General features: G+C 38.2%; 3 protein-coding genes across 3 annotated transcripts in view; 2 read left to right on the top strand and 1 right to left on the bottom strand.

Annotated features, from left to right (window-relative positions):
- LOC149934183 (caspase-6-like) overlaps positions 1-5481 on the bottom strand; it is a 28702-nt gene extending 23221 nt beyond the window's left edge. The window contains exon 1 of the mRNA XM_090153159.1: positions 5377-5481. The gene's annotated coding sequence lies outside the window, so the exon portion shown is untranslated. The remainder of the gene's footprint in view (positions 1-5376) is intronic.
- Positions 5482-9817: 4336 nt separating this feature from the next.
- Positions 9818-12228, top strand: LOC149934184 (uncharacterized). Its single transcript, XM_090153232.1, has 2 exons — positions 9818-11635; positions 11732-12228. Coding segments are annotated over exons 1-2 (471 nt in total). The 5' UTR covers positions 9818-11633; the 3' UTR covers positions 12201-12228.
- A 453-nt stretch (positions 12229-12681) lies between these two features.
- On the top strand, positions 12682-17807 carry LOC149934185 (uncharacterized). The gene is made up of 11 exons (XM_090153388.1): positions 12682-12936; positions 13017-13264; positions 13877-14068; positions 14201-14427; positions 14890-15014; positions 15071-15212; positions 15274-15501; positions 15565-15652; positions 15716-16125; positions 16190-17029; positions 17206-17807. The coding sequence occupies exons 1-11, from the start codon at positions 12682-12684 to the stop codon at positions 17805-17807; spliced, it is 3357 nt and encodes a 1118-aa protein (XP_090009514.1).
- Positions 17808-18121: the final 314 nt, after the last annotated feature.

Genomic DNA, 18121 nt, shown 5'->3' on the forward strand with positions numbered 1-18121 from the left:
TTCGAGAAGGTACTTGGTACCAATTGCGTGTATTGCATTCCAGGACGAGCGATAATCCTCGTTTATGTTGACGATATACCGATTATAGCAAAGAATACCGAAATCCTGGAAGATATAAAAGACAAAATCGCCAAGGTGTATGAAGTTAAATGTATGGGTCCAATTAAAACGCTTCTAGGCGTGGATTTCGCCACCCAGAGTGATGATAATAGTTTAAAACTGAACCAAACAAGGTATATCAAGCAGGTTGCTGTACGATTCAATATCAAGGCGGACGAACCAGTTAGTCTCCCAATGAGCCCAAATATCATTTTAACTAGAGAAGATTGTCCAAAGACCCCAGGGGAAGTTGACACCAACCAGCGAATATGGACTGAACTATCGCCGCGTTAATAACTGTGCACTCGAGGTCTATTCAGATGCATCATACGCCTCAGATGAAGATGACAGAAAATCCAGGGGAATCCAGTGAGTTGGCGATCAACCAAGCAGGATACAGTGGAGTCCGAATACGTGGCACTAGCCGAAGCCGCAAGAGAACTGATTTGGTTAAATAGTATTCTCATAGAAATCAATCCCTTGTGTAATAATTTAGGTGTTATTAAGAAACCATTATTGTTGTGCGATAACCAATCAGCTATTTATTTTTCCGAGAGTCGAATAGAAAATAACCGAACTAAACACATGCTAGTGTAGGGAGGTTGGCCTCACCGTCAATCCCGACAAGACAAGCCTGTTTCCTTTCACTCGGAGGAAGGTACAGGACTTGTTTAATGATATTTCTTTATTTCGGGCCATCTTGGTCAAACAACTGAGTTAAAATACCTCAGTGTCATTCTCGACAGTAAACTAACATGGAAGCCACATCTTGATTTCAGTATTAGGAAGGCTAAAATGTTATTCTGGAGAGTAAGGGGTACCATAAGCAAGTCTTGAGGTCTTAGCCCAAAGGTTGTGTATTGGATCTATACCATGATAATCAGGCCTATGCTGACATATGCAGTAGTGGTTTGGTGGCCGAGGGTAGTGCTTAAGTCAGTTCAGGCTGAACTACATACTGTGCAAGGCTGGCCTGTGTCAGAATTACAGGAGCTATGAGAACAGCCCCAAGCGTTTCTCTGGAGGAGCTTCTGAATAAACTACTGCTTCATCTTTATGTAGAGGAGGTTGCAATTATGAGTGCCTATCGGCTACTACATAATGGTTGGTGGAGGTCTGCTAATTGGGAATGCAGCCACACCAAATTATTTCGGCAATATTCTGCTCATTTACCGATCTTATTGATGGGTTCTGACAACATAGCTGCAAAGTTACACTTGGAAAAGCAGTTTGGTGTTTACTTTCCAAGTCGTCTAGACTGGACTGGCGACACAGTTTTTGGAACCAAGGGTGAAATTGTTTGGTTCACGGATGGCTCCAAGACCCACTTAGGGGTGGTTGCAGGAGTTTACTGTCAAACTAAGAAGTTTGGCTTCTCGGAGTGCCTTGGCGTTTTTGCTACAGTTTTTCAGTCTGAGATTTCGACCATCTGCTTCTGTGTTGTCTCTTCTCTTAAGAAGGAGTATCAGGGCAAAACTGTACAGATTTTCTCGGGCAGTCAGGCTGCCCTTAAGGCTCTTAATCAGTTCAGTATTATTTCTAAGCTCGTTCTTAGCTGTCTGGATCTCCTTTCAGAACTGGGCACCCATAATAGGGTTCAACTATATTGGGTGCCTGGTCATAAGGGGCATCATGGCAATGAGATGGCCGACACTCTGGCTACGGAGGGTGCGGAGGCTATTTTTTAGGTGCTGGACCTGCTATTACGATACCCAATGGAGAGACAGGTTAGGCTTTGGCTTGAGACGGATAATGGATGGTCAGAGGCAGGCCAAGTAGTTTATTCCTGGGCCTTCTAAGAAAAGAGCAACTGAGTTGCTCACGCTCTCTAAGAGTAGTATCAGGGTGGTGTTAAATATTGTTATACGGTACTTCACATAGTTGGCCGTTTTTCCAGGCAGACGAAAGCGTCGTCTGCCTTTTACTTTGGTTTTTTTGTTTGTACGGAAGAGAATGAGAGAATGAATAAATTTTTAGATCTTTGTTGAGCATATTCCAAGCGTGGTTTATTGTTTTAGTTCTCCCTCCTTTTTTGATCATGAAATAGTTTAGGGTAAAGTACATAGATAACAACATTAAGGGCAAAGTGTATTACATATCGAATGATAATACACGTTGGACAGAAGTAGCAGCAATGAAAAATAAATGGGAGGTTTTCGATAAGATGAAAGAGTAGATAGTAAATATGGAACGCCAAACCGGTGAAAAAGTTATTTCTATCAAAAGCGATAATGGTATGGAATACTGCAGCAATAAAATGCACGATTTCCTTAATTCAATGGGTATTGCACACCAACGCACGAATGTATATACACCCCAACAAAACGGAACAGCGGAGAGATAAAATAGAACAGCTTTAAATTCCATAAGAGCTATGCTAAAAGATAGCCAACTGTCTCCTCGGTTTTGGGTCGAAATTCTATATACAAGAGTGGGTAGTATTGCACATTACTTTGTACCGAAAGAGATTAGGAAGAATAAATTCTCTGATACATCAAAGAAAGGTATCCTAGTGGGCTACGCCTTGAACACACAAGGTTATCGGATTTGGAATCCCGAAACAGACAAAATTGTGGAATGTGACAACGTAAAATTCAATGAAACGATGCACTATGAAAAAGCGTTGACGAAGGACGAACGAAACTATGTACACTTGCCCATCACGAATGAAGATCACAATCAGACCGTAGAACAACCGGTTCCTATTCCATTCCCGGAACAAGTATCAAAACAATCGGAGGAGGTAACAAAGGTAACAGCTGATACAACAGTAAAACACCAACCAGATGCTGAAGACAAAAAAGAAATAGCACCTACCCAAACTGTTTGGATTTGAAAAGTCAGACAACGACAATCAGGAAAGACAGCTGGTACTTTTGACATTTATTACAAATACGGGGAGCATAAAGATTTTAGAAGTAGCCATGAAGTAATTGAGTTCTGTTCAGAAAAAGGAATAGTAATTAACCCAGATTTAATAAATTTTTCGAAGAACAATCACTACTCAGGGATCTGCGATTTAACATTGAAAGAACCTCCAACAGAAGAAGATGTTGACACTAACGTCATCTGTTTTTTTAATGGTTTAAACTTCTGTTTTGCAAACGTTGATGACCCTAGAGCGTTTGAAGAAGCGCTGAAGGCTGAAGATGTTTCTGATTGGGATTTAGCGATGGACAACGAAATAACCAATCAAGATGGTATAATGATGTCACAAACAAGATATATTGAAAGCTTAAAGAATCATCAATTTAAAGATATTCCTTTACGACGGTGTTATGAACCCATGAGATATCGAAGCATAATTGATACTCCTGTGAAGACAGAAGAACATCAACTGCAAGTCCTTTATCGTAATTTAATAGGAAGCCTTTTGTATATTGCCCGCCATACTCGTCCAGATATTTTATATGCCGTAAATACTTTAGCACAGTATTGTACCAATTATGATATGAATATTTGGGAAAAGTTGATACACCTCTGGAATTATGTGGTTACAACGAAAGAGAAATGTCTAAAGCTGGAACGTACGAGCTATCTGGAAATTAACGTTTACAGTGACGCATCGTTTGCATCTGATCCCGAATTAAGAAAATCCACCTCTGGTTGTATAATACTGTGCGGTTCAAACCCTATCACATGGCGATCAGCTAAACAGACCCTGACAGCATTATCAACCATGGAATCAGAACTTATTGCAGCTACTGAAGCAACAAAAGCCATTATTGTACTGCAACGCATCTTAGAAGAGTGTAAACCAGTATTTCCACATGTTCCAGGACGTATTATATTGAAGATGGACAATCAAGCCGCCATTCTATGCATTAAAAATCATATCGATAACGCAAGAACTAGATACTTCGATTTACGTGTAAAATTCCTTCGTGAAAAGTGTAAAGAAGGACTGTTCACAATATGTTTTGAACGTTCCAAATATAATTTAGCTGATATTTTCACCAAAGCTTTACCAACTGTAGATTATCAAAGTATTTGGATTATAATGTTTCAGGAATGTAATATTTGCTTGTGTATGTGAAGTAGGGGAGTATGTTAAATATGGTTTTACGGTACTTCACATAGTTGGCCGTTTTGCCAGGCAGACGAAAGCGTCGTCTACCTTTTACTTCGGTTTTTTTGTTTGTACGGAAGAGAATGAGAGAATGAATAAATTTTTAGATCTTTGTTGAGCATATTCCAAGCGTGGTTTATTGTTTAAGTTCTCCCTCCTTTTTTGATCATGAAATAGTTTAGGGTAAAGTACATAGATAACAACATTAAGGGCAACAGGTGGTTCCCGCCTACTTTTAGGTCACTGCCAGCTTAATAGACATCTGCATCTGATTGGTATAAGTGAGAGTCCTATGTGGGGGGCATGTCCTTTGTGTCTGTGATGCGGCTCAAAGGTTTTAGCATCTTGGTGTGCATAAGCTGGGAACGAGCGATCTCTAAAACATCCCGGCGAAGCAAATCTTGCGCTTTGTTTCAGAGACTGGGCTTTTCCATGTTTAAAAGGCTGGGGCTACACAATGGCCCTCTGGTCGAAGTGCTAGTTGGGTCTAACCCAAACCACCCAACTCTTACTAATACTAATACTATATATTTATGTAACTACTTAATTGGAATCTTGAATTAAAATCTATACCTATCATTTAAATTACACAGTTATCTAAAACTGGAGCCTTTTCATAATTCATACAAATAAATTCCCAACCCCGACCCTGACCCTGACTTTATTTTGACCTGGTATGTCAAAATGTATTGATCTAAGCTAGCATGGTGGTCTTTCTTTGAGAGTTCCAAAACTCCTGAGATAACGTCTAAACTTTGATCACACACATAGAAAATTAGCATAATGAAGAGCTTAGGTTAATCTACACTATTCATAAAAATTAGAATATTAGATAAAATTTAAAAGTAAAACTAAAGGAAATGAAGGTAAAAAAAGGGAAAATGAAAGTAAAAGAAAGGGAAATGAAAGTAAAAGTTTTATATGAACAGTAAAAGATAATATAATAAAATGAAAAACTTAAAAGGAAATTGAAAGAAATATGATGTGATTTCAAAATGAAATCATAAAACTGGTCTTTTCTAAATGTGAGTATTGGCTCTGGGCTAAATGTTAGCTACTTAGCTGTGGGCGGGCGGTTGGCCACAATCAATCCAAGTAATAAAGTAATGAAGTCTCCATGACATATTAAAATGCAGATAATAAAATGAATATTATTATTTAATGTGAATATCACAGTAAAAATAAAAGGAGTGAAATAGCATACATACTTAATCAAATTTAAATAAATTTTCGCATTATAATATATTTCACAGGAACCAACAGAATTCAATTTTCAGGACAAACGTCACAAACCTTCTGAAACAGGATTCAGGAATTATGAATACGTCTTCAGACGCTTAATTTAGTGATAGCTTCGCACTGCCCTACATTTCAGAAACACATTATCTCCAAAAAGCTGTTTTCGAGAAAAATCGCTTTTCGTGATTTTTGTAAAAAATAAGAAAATTAAACTAACTAGAAATGAGGAAATTAATTAATTCGGGGTATTTTTTAAAGAAGATTCCGAATATGACATTACCAATGACTTAAATTACTTGGATGTTTGAATAATGCGACATAATGCGTTTTGATCGTCCCCAAAAGAACCAAATACTGCGCAGAAACGCATTATAAATACATAATGCGTTTCTGCGCAGTAAATTCCAACTCCTGAGTCAAAACAGAAACGCATTAAATGCAATTTGTTGCATTTCTAATTATAATCGGACGACTCCACAAAAATCGTGTTTGTCAGAGTACCTAGGCTTAGTTATAAGTTAAAATTTTAAAGGAAAATAATCAAAATAATTAGTAAAGAATAACTTAAGTAAAGTCACTATCTTAACAATATAAATATATTATCATAAGTTAAATAAGTAGTAAAGAATAACTGGAGTAAAGTAACTATTATCTTAACATTATATTTTATCATAACTTAATTAAAAAAAAATATTTAATGATATTATCATAATTTAATTATAAATAAGCTTAGTATTAAAATAAAAAAATGAAAACATTTTATTTGTTAAAATAAATATTCTTAAATAAGGAACACTTTGTTCACAGCATAAAAACTATTATAACTAATTTACATTATAACATAACATTCTATATAGAGTAATGGCACTCCGTAGCTTTGACCATGGTCGCCATTTTGGTCGCGATTTTTTATCTATAGGAAAAAGCATAGGTGACGTGCCGTGACGTCACACTGCCATTACTCTTTAACGTTCTATTCTTCGGCCAATCCACGACTCTTTAGTAAGTCATCGCTATTGTTGTTTTCTGGCAGCTCCATCCAAAATTATCTATGAATCACGGGGAGTCGACAAATAATTTCCTCAATTAGTTTAGCTTTCTTGGAAGGATTAATTGCCCTTTGAAAAGTAGTCGGAAATGAAGGGAAAACATTTAAATATGACGTTTGCATGAAGTTCCATCCCTTTGGCGCAAGTATGCCCCCTCTAAGCGCAGATATGCCCATTGAAAAGTAGTCGGAAATGAAGGAAAAACATTTAAAAATGACGTTTGCTTGAAGTTCCATCCCTTTGGCCCAAGTATGCCCCCTCTAAGCGCAGGTATGCCCATTGAAAAGTATTTCGGAAATGAAGTTAAAACAATTTATTATCAAGTTTTATTATTGAAATTAAATTAAATCATTTTAAAGTAATTTCAACTGAATAAATATGTCTGTAAAATGGATAAACATTCAAAACCTTGTGTGAAAATGAAGTTATAAGAAATTTAAACTGAATAAAAATGTCGGTAAAATGGATAAACATTCAAAACCGAAAATGAAGCTAAAACGCTTTGTATAAGCTGGCCAAGTTCGCTCTTATCTTAGCTAATGGTATGGCCGTGCTGTAAAGCATGGGCATACCATTAGCTAAGATAAGAGCGAACCAGGCCGATTTGTATAAGCTAGGAAAATTTCTGGCCAAGTTCGCTCCTATCTTGGCTAATGGTATGCCCGGTATGCCGGTAAGCTTTTTAGTAGGGGCCCCAGTGGGCCGCAAAAATTAAACGAGAAAGTCTAGCAGACAAATGAATGCTATCGCGTTTGAAAAATTTATCGGACCAATTCCAACGTTACGTCCTAAGCAGATGCTTATCTCCTGCACGATAATGCGTTTCTGCGCGGTAATTTTGAAAATTTGGCTTAAAAATGCGTTTTGTCAATTACAATATCTTGAAATCTAGGAGATATAAAAATAAATGGATTTGAAATAAGGAATAAGCGACGTAAAATTAGTATAAAAGGTAGTGAAACTCAAAATCTCAAAATTGGTCGATAACGCGATTCTGAAATGTAGGGCAGCGCAGTTTGCAGCAGACTTATAATCATAGAAATCGGATAACAAACTAGAAAGCTTAAACGAATGGCTGACAAGGTACCGATTAGATTCTTGGCTAAAACGACAGTAACGCCATCTGCGCTGCCTCTAGAGGCGCGCTCGCGCGTAACTTGGTTAAAAGGCTTCCTCCACCCCATTGAAATTAATGTAAAGTTGGCGATAATTAAACGTTAATTAACCTACCAAATGATATAAGAAATATTCCACTGACATTTTTTCCCGTTTATATGAACTTAAATGTAATATAAAATCGTCTTGAAAAATCATTTATCGCTTTATAACATTCAAAAATAATATTTCCCCCGCACCATGTACATAACAGAACATCTGCTCGTCTAGGTAAAGTTTGTGTTGTCAACGCGCGTATTAGAAAGCAAAATAAGATTTTAGAAAGTAGGTTGCAATTCGGAACGATATTAATACTTTTCACGATTTTTGTCATCAGTAAATTATAAATATGACTTGAAATAAGTTTCAAGGTTTATTTAAAAGCTAGTTTAATAACTTTTCATCCATTGGTTCGTTCAGAATGCATCTTTAAAGTAGACGAAAATTTTAAGGCGCTGAATCTTGCCCAGTATTAAGCCTCGGTTTAATCTACTGCATATTTTGAAACGGAAAAACCCATAGATACGAGTAGGTAGATTATACCGATTTACGGCCACTTGGTGCCCATTGGTGCCGTTGGTGCTTGTCTTGATTTTTTTTCGGAGTTTACCTATCCTAGGGTTGACGGCCATTTTGTTTTTCTGGAGCTTACCTATCCTAGGGTGCCCGGTGGTGCTTCTCTTGATTTTGTTTTTCGGAGTTTACCTATCCTAGGGTTGACGGCCATTTTGTTTTTTCTGGAGCTTACCTATCCTAGGGTGCTCGTTGGTGCTTGTCTTGGTTTTGTTTTCGGAGCTTACCTATCCTAGGGTGCCCGGTGGTGCTTGTCTTGATTTTTTTTCTTCGGAGTTTACTTATCCTAGGGTTGACGGCCATTTTGTTTTTTCTGGAGCTTACCTATCCTAGGGTGCTCGTTGGTGCTTGTCTTGGTTTTGTTTTCGGAGCTTACCTATCCTATGGTTGACGGCCATTTTGTTTTTCTGGAGCTTACCTATCCTAGGGTTGACGACTATTTGGTTTTTCATAGCTTACATATATTAGGGTTGAAAGTCATTTGATTTTCCATCGGTACTTAGAGGACCGAGAAAAATATCCATCGGTACTTAGAGGACAGAGAACTAAACTATAATGGAAAATTACAAAACAAAAATCGTACGATTTGGGGAAACGACTGTTTGCGTCATTCTGTTTGGAGATAGGGTAAATTACGCATTTCGTGAATATTGTTTGTTTAGATTGCGTATACAGTGCGTGTATGAACCAAAACCAAATATTATACTGAAAGCAAAACTTGAGCAAATGGGGAAAACCCGTGTTTGTAAGTCACACGCGCTACGGAAACTGGTATAATAAGGAAATCAGACTTCGGTATCGTCACGTGACTGGTATTTCCATCGTAACCCAAAAACCCAAACGTCCACGTGTAAAACCCATACGTCATAAGGACAAACTACCACTAAAAGACACATAGTTCTATATTTTTTGGGTATAATCGGTATCGTCACGTGACTGGTATTTCCATCGTACCCTAAAAAGCCGAAGCGTCCACGAGCAAAAACCCATACGTCATAGGGGGGGGGGCAAAGTGCAACTAAATTATTTCATATAAAAGCTCCGGAAACCAGGATAGAAGTATTATTCATTGCTAGCATCAAACGTTGTAAGTATAATTTTTGTATATATATCCCATGGTTGTTCTTGATTTGTTTCATTTCTCAATATGGATTTAAGTTTACAACACCCCTTTAATGGTTTAGTGGCGGGAGTAACGGGGTGTGGAAAAAGTGTTTTTGTGGCCAAATTAATTGAGCACAGAGAAGTACGCATTATACCTTCGCTCGAACGAATAATTTGGTGTTACACGGAATACCAGGATACACTTTTTAAGACCATATTGAGTCATTCGCCAAGTGTCGAATTTCACGAAGGTTTAATAGACGTAGGCAATTTAAATGCCAGTACTAGAAACTTTTTAATATTAGATGATTTACTGTGCGAAATTGCCAACAATAAGGACGTTACGAACTTGTTTATAAGGGGATCTCACCACAGAAATACGTCGGTGTTGATTTTAATGCAAAATCTCTATTATCCAGTTAAGGAAATTCGGACATTGAACCTCAACGCTCACTATCTGATAATCTTTAAAACGCCGAGAGACCAGTCCGCGATTCTTCATCTGGCTAAACAGATATCACCAGTCAACAGCAAATACGTTGTAGACGCTTTCCGACAAGCTACGGCGATCAACTTCGGATACTTATTTGTAGACCTCAAAGCTACCACTCCCGAGGATAGAAGACTACGTACCGGTATTTTACCGGGAGAAAAAGCCGCCGTGTTTATACCGAAATGACAGCGATTGTCGAAGCAAACTTTTTTAGAGTTCGAGGGGAGTGGATCATAAAAGAAATATGTTTTCTGATGGAGGAGACCGGCGAATACAAGGTCTGGATCTTCAAAGCGCCGTGTTCATTTTCGGACTTATCGTTCGAGGATAAAAGGCAGTGTCGATGGCTGACGAGGAACAGTTGCGACTTACGCTGGGACGAAGGAGAACATCCGTTTGAATTGGCGCGAGAAATAGCTACCGTTATTAAACAAAAAGCTAGGAATTTTATGACCAAAGGTTTAGAAAAATCCATAATATTAACAAAGTTTTTGGAAACCGAGGTTGCTAACGTCGAAGACTCGGGTTGTCCCCGACTCATAACTATCGCGTGTGAAACACCAAAAGGTTGTATTTCCCATCGAGACAAGAATAACTGTACCCTAGTGAAAGCCTTCCGGTTAGCTACATGGCTCCGCCGAAGAGAGTGTACGAGCACTTAGACTTTTTAAAATACTTGAGATCTTGTAACGCGTGTCAACGGAATGCTGCCATTAAATTCGCCAACAAAGACGCTATAAAGGCGTTGATTGAGTGTTGTATAAATATCTTGCGCGGTAATATTTCCCTCTCAGACGATCAGAAGAAACGATTGAAGAAACACCGAAATTCAATACGCCGCGTTACCCAAAATATTCCGATTTCAAAAAGAAAAAAAAATCTAATTCAAAAAGGTGGTTTTCTCCCGATATTACTAGGACCCTTACTTTCGATTATTAGTTCCGTAGCCGGGGCCGCTATTAGTAAAGCCATTAAATAAAAAAGATGGCTAAAAAAATGTTATTAATTTCCGAGGACACTTACAAAAGATTAAATTCTAACAACGATTTTAAAGTGGACACCACCTTAGAATTAAAAAAGGACGATAAACTAAAAACCATTCTCGAGGATAGTAGTGTTATAAATGAGAGAACGCTCTATGAGGCACTAATGAGGTATCTGGGCGCCGGGCACCGTACCTCACAGAAATAACATGGGGCACTATTTGACGGTGTCTAGAAAAAAAAGTACCGGTTCAACATCGACGCGTTTGAGACACCTAATGAGGCACCGGGACACCGGCACCGTGCCTCATAGAAATAACATGGGGCACCATTTGACGGTGACCGGCACCGTGCCTCATAGAAATAACATGGGACACTTTTTGACGGTGTCTAGAAATAACATGGGGCACTATTTGACGGTGTCTAGAAAAAAGGACCGGCTCAACATCGACGCGTTCGCCGACCGTAAATCCTCATAGAATTAACATGAAGTATTATTTAACGGTATCTCACGACCACCATGCCGCATAGAATTAACATGGGGAATTATATTGACGGTATTTGATGCGTACACCGGTCGTAATTGTACTGCGAGAGAGCTGTGAGTACCGTATCTCATAGAAAATACATGGAGACGAGGATTTGAATATTGACCGTGAATTGTTCAATCGCGTATTGCGTGGATATACCCTTAATTTACAAAGCCTGCTTAATCTGCTGTTTCGAACGTGGTGGTATAATCCTAATTGTTTAAGGCGTGGTACAAAGTGCAACAAAGTTTACTATAAAAGCCAGAATTTCCCTTTAAAATATCATTCTGAACTAGGATCCCAGAGTCCCTTGCAATTTGGAATTCGAATTCTAATACGATGTAAGTATGGATGTAGCTAGTTATATAAACGGTTTCTAAAAATTATGAAACGTTTGAGGGAATCGTTTCTTATATTTTATTATTAATTAATTAAAGGTCGGAAGGAAATTCGTGTATTATTGAAGTCAACTTTATGAGGTCCAACGATGAGTACGTCGTTAAAGAACTAGCGTTTTTGGTTGTGGAAACTGGGGATAATGGGGTTTACTCATTTAAACCACCTTTTCCTTACAACGAGCTAAGCGCGAAAGACAGGAGACTGTGCGGTTGGATCTCTAGACATATTTGTGGGATGCTTTGGGACGAGGGTGAACATGAGCTGGACCAGTTGGATGGGATAGTTACCAACATAAAATCCAAAGCGGCAACCTTTTACACAAAGGGGATGGAAAAAGAATTGTACCTTTCCGAACTTTTTGGAAAAAGACTGGTGAACGTCGAAGATTTAGGGTGCCCTAAGTACCAAGAACTTTCCGATCCCTGTCCAATAGTGTGTAAATATCATTCTAATAATTCAAATTGCGCGTTGTTCAAAGCGCAGAAAATAAAATTATGGAATATGTAATATTGTCATGAAAATAAAATATTTTGATTCAAACCATTTTACCGTTTCTTAACTCAATAACAATAACGTTTTACGAATAATTCTGAAAGCTTTATCTATTGAATAAAAGTCAACCATCCCCGACCTCTAACTATAATAACCGAATGTGAAGCACTTTGTGGTTCCGAGTCTATATCATATTTGTAATATTTATCGATTAAACTATCACGTTGATATACAAATTCCATTTTCAATCTGGTTAGATCCGATAGAAACACTAAGATAACCAATTTCGAAATGTAAGAAATGTACATCGAACTTTTAAAATATATTTTTGCTTTAAAATTAAATCCGTTCACATACAAACGCAGAGATAACCAATTTCGAAATGTAAGGAATGTACATCGAACTTTTGTTATTGTAAATTCCACCTTTCGACTAGTATATAAGCTCGTGCTGATTTAGTTAAAGTCATACAGGCTTCTGAATAATAACTGGAAACATGTCATCTTTAGACAAAACAGTAGTAGTGGCGGTCTTAAAATATACAGCTACCTTGGGCCCAATTCCAGGTCGCCCCGATTTACCCCATTTTAATTTTAGAACCTTCGAAGTTGTTATTCGAAAATATCATAAAGGATTTTGGTGCCACTTTGAACCCGATCCAGAAAGCAACACCATCAAAGTCCACCTTTGCTACCACCCTAATATTGCTAAAATAAGACTGGCCTTCGGAGGGATGATGGCATTAATTCAGGTATCATGAGTATGGTTATTTTTTGAAAACCTTTTTTTTACAAAAGACTGTGTTTTCATTTTATTATGTTTTTTTTAAAGTTGGAGAAGATGGATTTGACTATTACTGTGGAGGAGGATGTCCAAGCCTCTACGCTTTTTTTGGCAATGAACTCCATCCCATTGCTCTCCACATCTCCCACACATTATCCTTCAACTTCTTCCGCAGCCACCTCCTCGTCATCGGTCACATCAGTATCACCTACTTCAACACCTCAAGCATCGACATCCTTATCCCCCACTTCTCCCACCTCTCGAAACTTAAAAAAGAGGAGCACACCGGTGGAAAAGTCAATTAAAAAAAAACAGAAAAAAATTCACTTAATGACGAAAAAAATAAAAAAAATGATCATAACGGTGATTTGGAAGCTTTGCTGGCTTTAGAAGACGTCATAAAGCAAACTCTCGGAGAAGACTTTCAAAATTTATAATTTTAAAAATAAATAAATAAATGCAAAAAAAAATGTTTTTTTTTCTTATATATAAAAGACATATTATATTTTAGTTCTGAATAGATGTACCACTGAATAGTAATGGATATGTCAGTGAACACCAATTAAAAAAAATTTCAAAATAATACTGGAAATATTGGTTAACGTTATCATATTACAAAATCTACAGTGGGATACATAGAGTTTTTATAAATAAAAATATCTCACATATATGGAGTTCAGAGTCTAACACATATCAGATCTATAGGCATGAAAGCGGAGGGTATAAAAGATCGGGTCAGTCCTCAACTCTTTACCAGTTGCGATAAACAGCTAGACCATACAAATGTTTCCGTGTACCGTATGCGCGAAACAGTTTTCTAAAAAGTCAATTTTAAATCGCCACGTACGAGAACAACACGAAAATGTAAAATATGTTTGTTCAACCTGTAACATTAGTTTTGCGCGAAGATACAAATTAATTCAACATTCGCGAGTTCATCAGCTTAGCCCACTTTCAGCCACACCAGACCACCGATATCAAGACAACCCCCAACCGCTTCAAAATCTCCTAACCGTCGGCGTATCCGAGCAATCGGCGGACGATTTTCTTCAAAACATCGAAGAAGTCTCCGTTCTTGAGGACGCTATCGTCAGTTCGCGGTATACTCCGAAAACGACCCAAACAGACTCCGAAATATTAATTTTAACATTAAAACCAGCATTAATGAAGTATTTAAAAAATCACTTAAATAAGAAGCGGGGCTTAAAGTGGAACATTTTTATTCGCGTGAGATACGTACGCGAATTGAACGATGGTGCGGAAGTCGAGGCATTACCGTATTTCCGGTGCAAAACTCAAGCAACACTTTTACCAGATGTAATACCAACACAAATAGACTCGTGTGTGAAGCAAATAACACACGCGATTGAGGAATTCCAAGATATGGGCAGTGGCTGGACCATAGATCGTATCTTGTTTCTTCAAATCGATAATATAGCGTACATACCGCTGGTCGGGGGTACGTATATTAATCTCCCCCCTGAGCTCAATAATACCGGCAAAGGAGTATTAAATATTAAAACCAAAGACCAAAAGTGTTTCTTGTGGTGCGTCCTCGCTAAACTTAATCCACAACCTCCAAATTCCCATCGCGATAATCAGAATAAATACGTGATGTTTGAAAAAGAATTAGACTGCAGTGACATTTCGTTTCCTTTCGAATTAAATAATTTTAAACTCAAAAAATTTGAAAATAAAAATAATCTATCTATCAACGTTTACGGCTACGAAAAAGTAGTTTTTCCTCTTCATGTAAGCGAAAACAGAGCCCCCGAAGATCGGCAAATAGATCTGCTTTATATCAAGTCAAAAGGAAACCAACATTTTTGCCTAATTACGGATATTAGTCGACTATTGAGTCATTTCACAAACCATAACGGGAAAATTTACGTGTGTCGTTATTGCTTACATCGCTTTTCAGGACAAAATAGTGCTAGAAACCATAGTGAACACGTGAAAAACTGCAACGTTCACGACCCCCAACTTGTCAAAATGCCACACAAAAATGCCGTTTTAAAATTCGAAAAAATTGATTGGCTTCAAAAGGTAAAAAATAATTTCGGAAATTCATGAATTTAAGAGCTTAACACATTTATTTTTAGGTTCCCTACGTCATTTACGCGGATTTTGAATCTATAATTGACAGAATCCAGTCTTGTTTACCCGATTCCTCACTATCATCAACAACGAAACTTTCGGAGCACGTAGCTTGTGGTTTTAGTTACGTCGTAATAGGACCCGACGGTATTTATATTTGGTTTCATTAAAAAGTTTATTTTCGCTACGACGTTTATCATTATTACAGGAAAGCCAAATGCCCCTGTTACGTATAGGGGAACCGACGCTATCGACATTTTTCTTGAAAGTTTGTTGATGGAACGGAGCACCATCACCAAATTATTGAAGGAAAATATTTCAATGAATCTCACACCAGTCGAAGAAGAATTGTGCCGTACCGCGACACAATGTTACGTGTGTCAGAAAATTCTTACGCAAGATGATCCGGCAGTCAGAGATCATTGTCATTATACCGGTACGACTTACGTATTTGATTATTTTAGATATAAATAAGTTAACGCGTAATTATAATTATTAGGACGTTTCCGGGGAGTCGCGCATAATTCTTGTAATCTAAAGCTGCGAGTGGGAAATTTCACGCCGGTCATCATGCATAATTTATCACGGTATTGTATTTTTTCTTTAATTCCAATATTTACAAACTATAACGTGTTTATATAAAATTTCAGATACGATGCCCATCTTATCATGCAAAGGATTGGGTTGATAAAAAGTGTAAACATTTCCTGTATTCCATCTAACGCCGAAACGTATATCAGCTTCACTTTCGGTCGCCTCCGTTTCATCGATTCTATTCGCTTTATGCCCGCTAGTCTCGAAACTTTAATTTCAAATTTAGCCACTGGAGGTCAAGAAAAATTCCCCATCTTGAGCTCTTTCTATCCAACTCATCAAATCCCGTATTTGCTCAAAAAGTTAACGTATCCCTACGACTACATGAGTGACGTAGACAAGTTTGAAGAGACAGCACTACCACCCAAAGAGACATTTTTCAACACCCTCACTGGCGAACATTTAACGGATGAGAGTTACGAAAATGTCCGCCAAGTGTGGAACATTTTTAACATACAAAATCTAGGTATTATTTATAGCCCTATTCTATTACTAAATGTAATAGTGGTAGTGATAAAATTCTTCAACAGGTGAACTACACGATTTGTACGTGCAGGCGGATACCCTCCAACTCGCTGACGTATTCGAGAGTTTCCGCGCTATGTGTGTAGAATACTACGGCCTAGATTGCGCGCACGCGTACACGGGACCAGGGTTTGCCTGGGAGTCAGCCCTCCACATGACAAAAGTGAAGTTGGAGCTACTACTCGATATTGACATGCACTTGTTTATTGAACGTGGCATTCGGGGAGGAGTTTCGATGATTAGTCACCGCTACGCCGAAGCCAATAACCCGTACATCCCCGAAAGCTACGACCCCAATAAAGAGTGTAATTACATCATGTACCTCGACAAAAATAATCTCTACGGGTTCGCCATGGTCGATTACTTACCCACGAGTAGGTTCGCTTGGGTTCCCGTCGAAGACCTACTCGACTACACCCATAAACATGTGCTTACTTTATCGCACGAGTCTCCCTACGGCTTCATTTTGGAAGTCGACTTGGAATACCCCGTTGAGTTGCATCATGAACACAACTGCTACCCCCTCGCACCCGAATCTCAAAGAATAACTACGGATCAATTTTCTTCCTATTACAAACTGATGCTTCAAAGATTAAACCTCCCCGCAAAAGACACTCTGCCTAAGCTCGTCCCTAATCTCAACAACAAAGAGCGATACGTAGTTCACTATCGTAATTTAAAATACTACGTATCGAAGGGACTTAAACTCACGAAAGTTCACAGAATACTCTCTTTCCATCAGTCTCCCTGGCTTCGCCCATTCATAAATTTCAATACCGAAAAGAGGAAACTTGCCAAAAACAGTTTTGAAAAAGATTTTTTCAAACTTTTAAACTCCTGTTTTGGTACGTTATTAATCAAAGTAAATGAAAAATAAGTAGATTATTTTTTTTACCAACAGTATTTATTGCGCGAAATAAATTCTTTTGGTTTAATAAATGTCATTTAGTTTATACGCAAGTAGCCACGTATACAAATTATCGGAATAATAAGTACTAATCTCATTTCGTTTCAATAATAGGTAAAACAATGGAGAACTTGAGAAATCGGATAGATTTCCATCTCGTACAAACACCTGAGCGGGCTATTAAGAAAGCGTCTTCTCCGGCATTTGAAAAATTCACGATTTTCCACAACGAACTCGTGGGTATTCATATGAAGAAGAAGTCACTTACTTTGAATAGACCAATTTACACTGGTTTCACCGTTTTGGATCTTTCGAAACTAACCATGTACGAGTTTCATTACGAGTACATGCGCAAGACCTACGGTGAAAAGGTCCGATTACTTTTCACGGACACGGACAGCCTGGCGTACAATATACAAACGGAGGACGTCTACACGGACTTCGGAAATTCCTCCCATCTCTTCGATTTCTCGGGGTATCCCACGAATCATCCTCTTTTCAATGACGTAAACACAAAAGTCATTGGAAAGATGAAAGATGAAATGGATGGGATCCCTATACGGGAGTTCGTTGGGCTCCGCCCCAAAATGTACTCCATCCTTTCGGAAAGGGGGGAGAAAAAACCCGCGAAAGGTGTTTGTAAGCGAGTAGTGGAAAAGGATATCCGACACTCGAGTTACCGCGACTGCCTCATGGCTACTCGAAGTAGAGAGTAACTAAAACTTAGCACTTTTATTTCCAAGATGGCCGCCAAGATGGCCACCAAAACAACCCCCCACCCCCCCAAAAATATTTTCAAAAACAAAAATTTTTGTCCTTGGAAAAATCGAAAAACATATTTTTGTTTTCAATCTCAAATTTCACCTTGAAGATGCTCTTTGACCTCGACGCCTGACACCTGTACACAACCACTAAGCCTCGGTCTATCAAATCAACAAGTTTGGTCACGATCGGACAAGGTCGAACCGAGATATCGGCGGTAATATGTGACCCCACCAAATACTTATGTTAATTTACTTTTGGTGTCATT

This window comes from Leiobunum rupestre, chromosome 7 (assembly GCF_980474605.1).
Source record: "Leiobunum rupestre chromosome 7, qqLeiRupe1.1.hap1, whole genome shotgun sequence".
NCBI lineage: Eukaryota > Metazoa > Arthropoda > Arachnida > Opiliones > Sclerosomatidae > Leiobunum > Leiobunum rupestre.

What these genes read in the sequence shown, in the direction of transcription:
- LOC149934185 (XM_090153388.1), top strand. Translation starts at nt 12,682, where the DNA reads ATGTCATCTTTAGACAAAACAGTAGTAGTGGCGGTCTTAAAATATACA. An exon ending in GTACATACCGCTGGTCGGGG is followed by an intron (nt 14,428 to 14,889) that starts GTACGTATATTA and finishes ATCGCTTTTCAG; the next exon opens with GACAAAATAGTGCTAGAAAC. An exon ending in ACTTTTAAACTCCTGTTTTG is followed by an intron (nt 17,030 to 17,205) that starts GTACGTTATTAA and finishes TTTCAATAATAG; the next exon opens with GTAAAACAATGGAGAACTTG.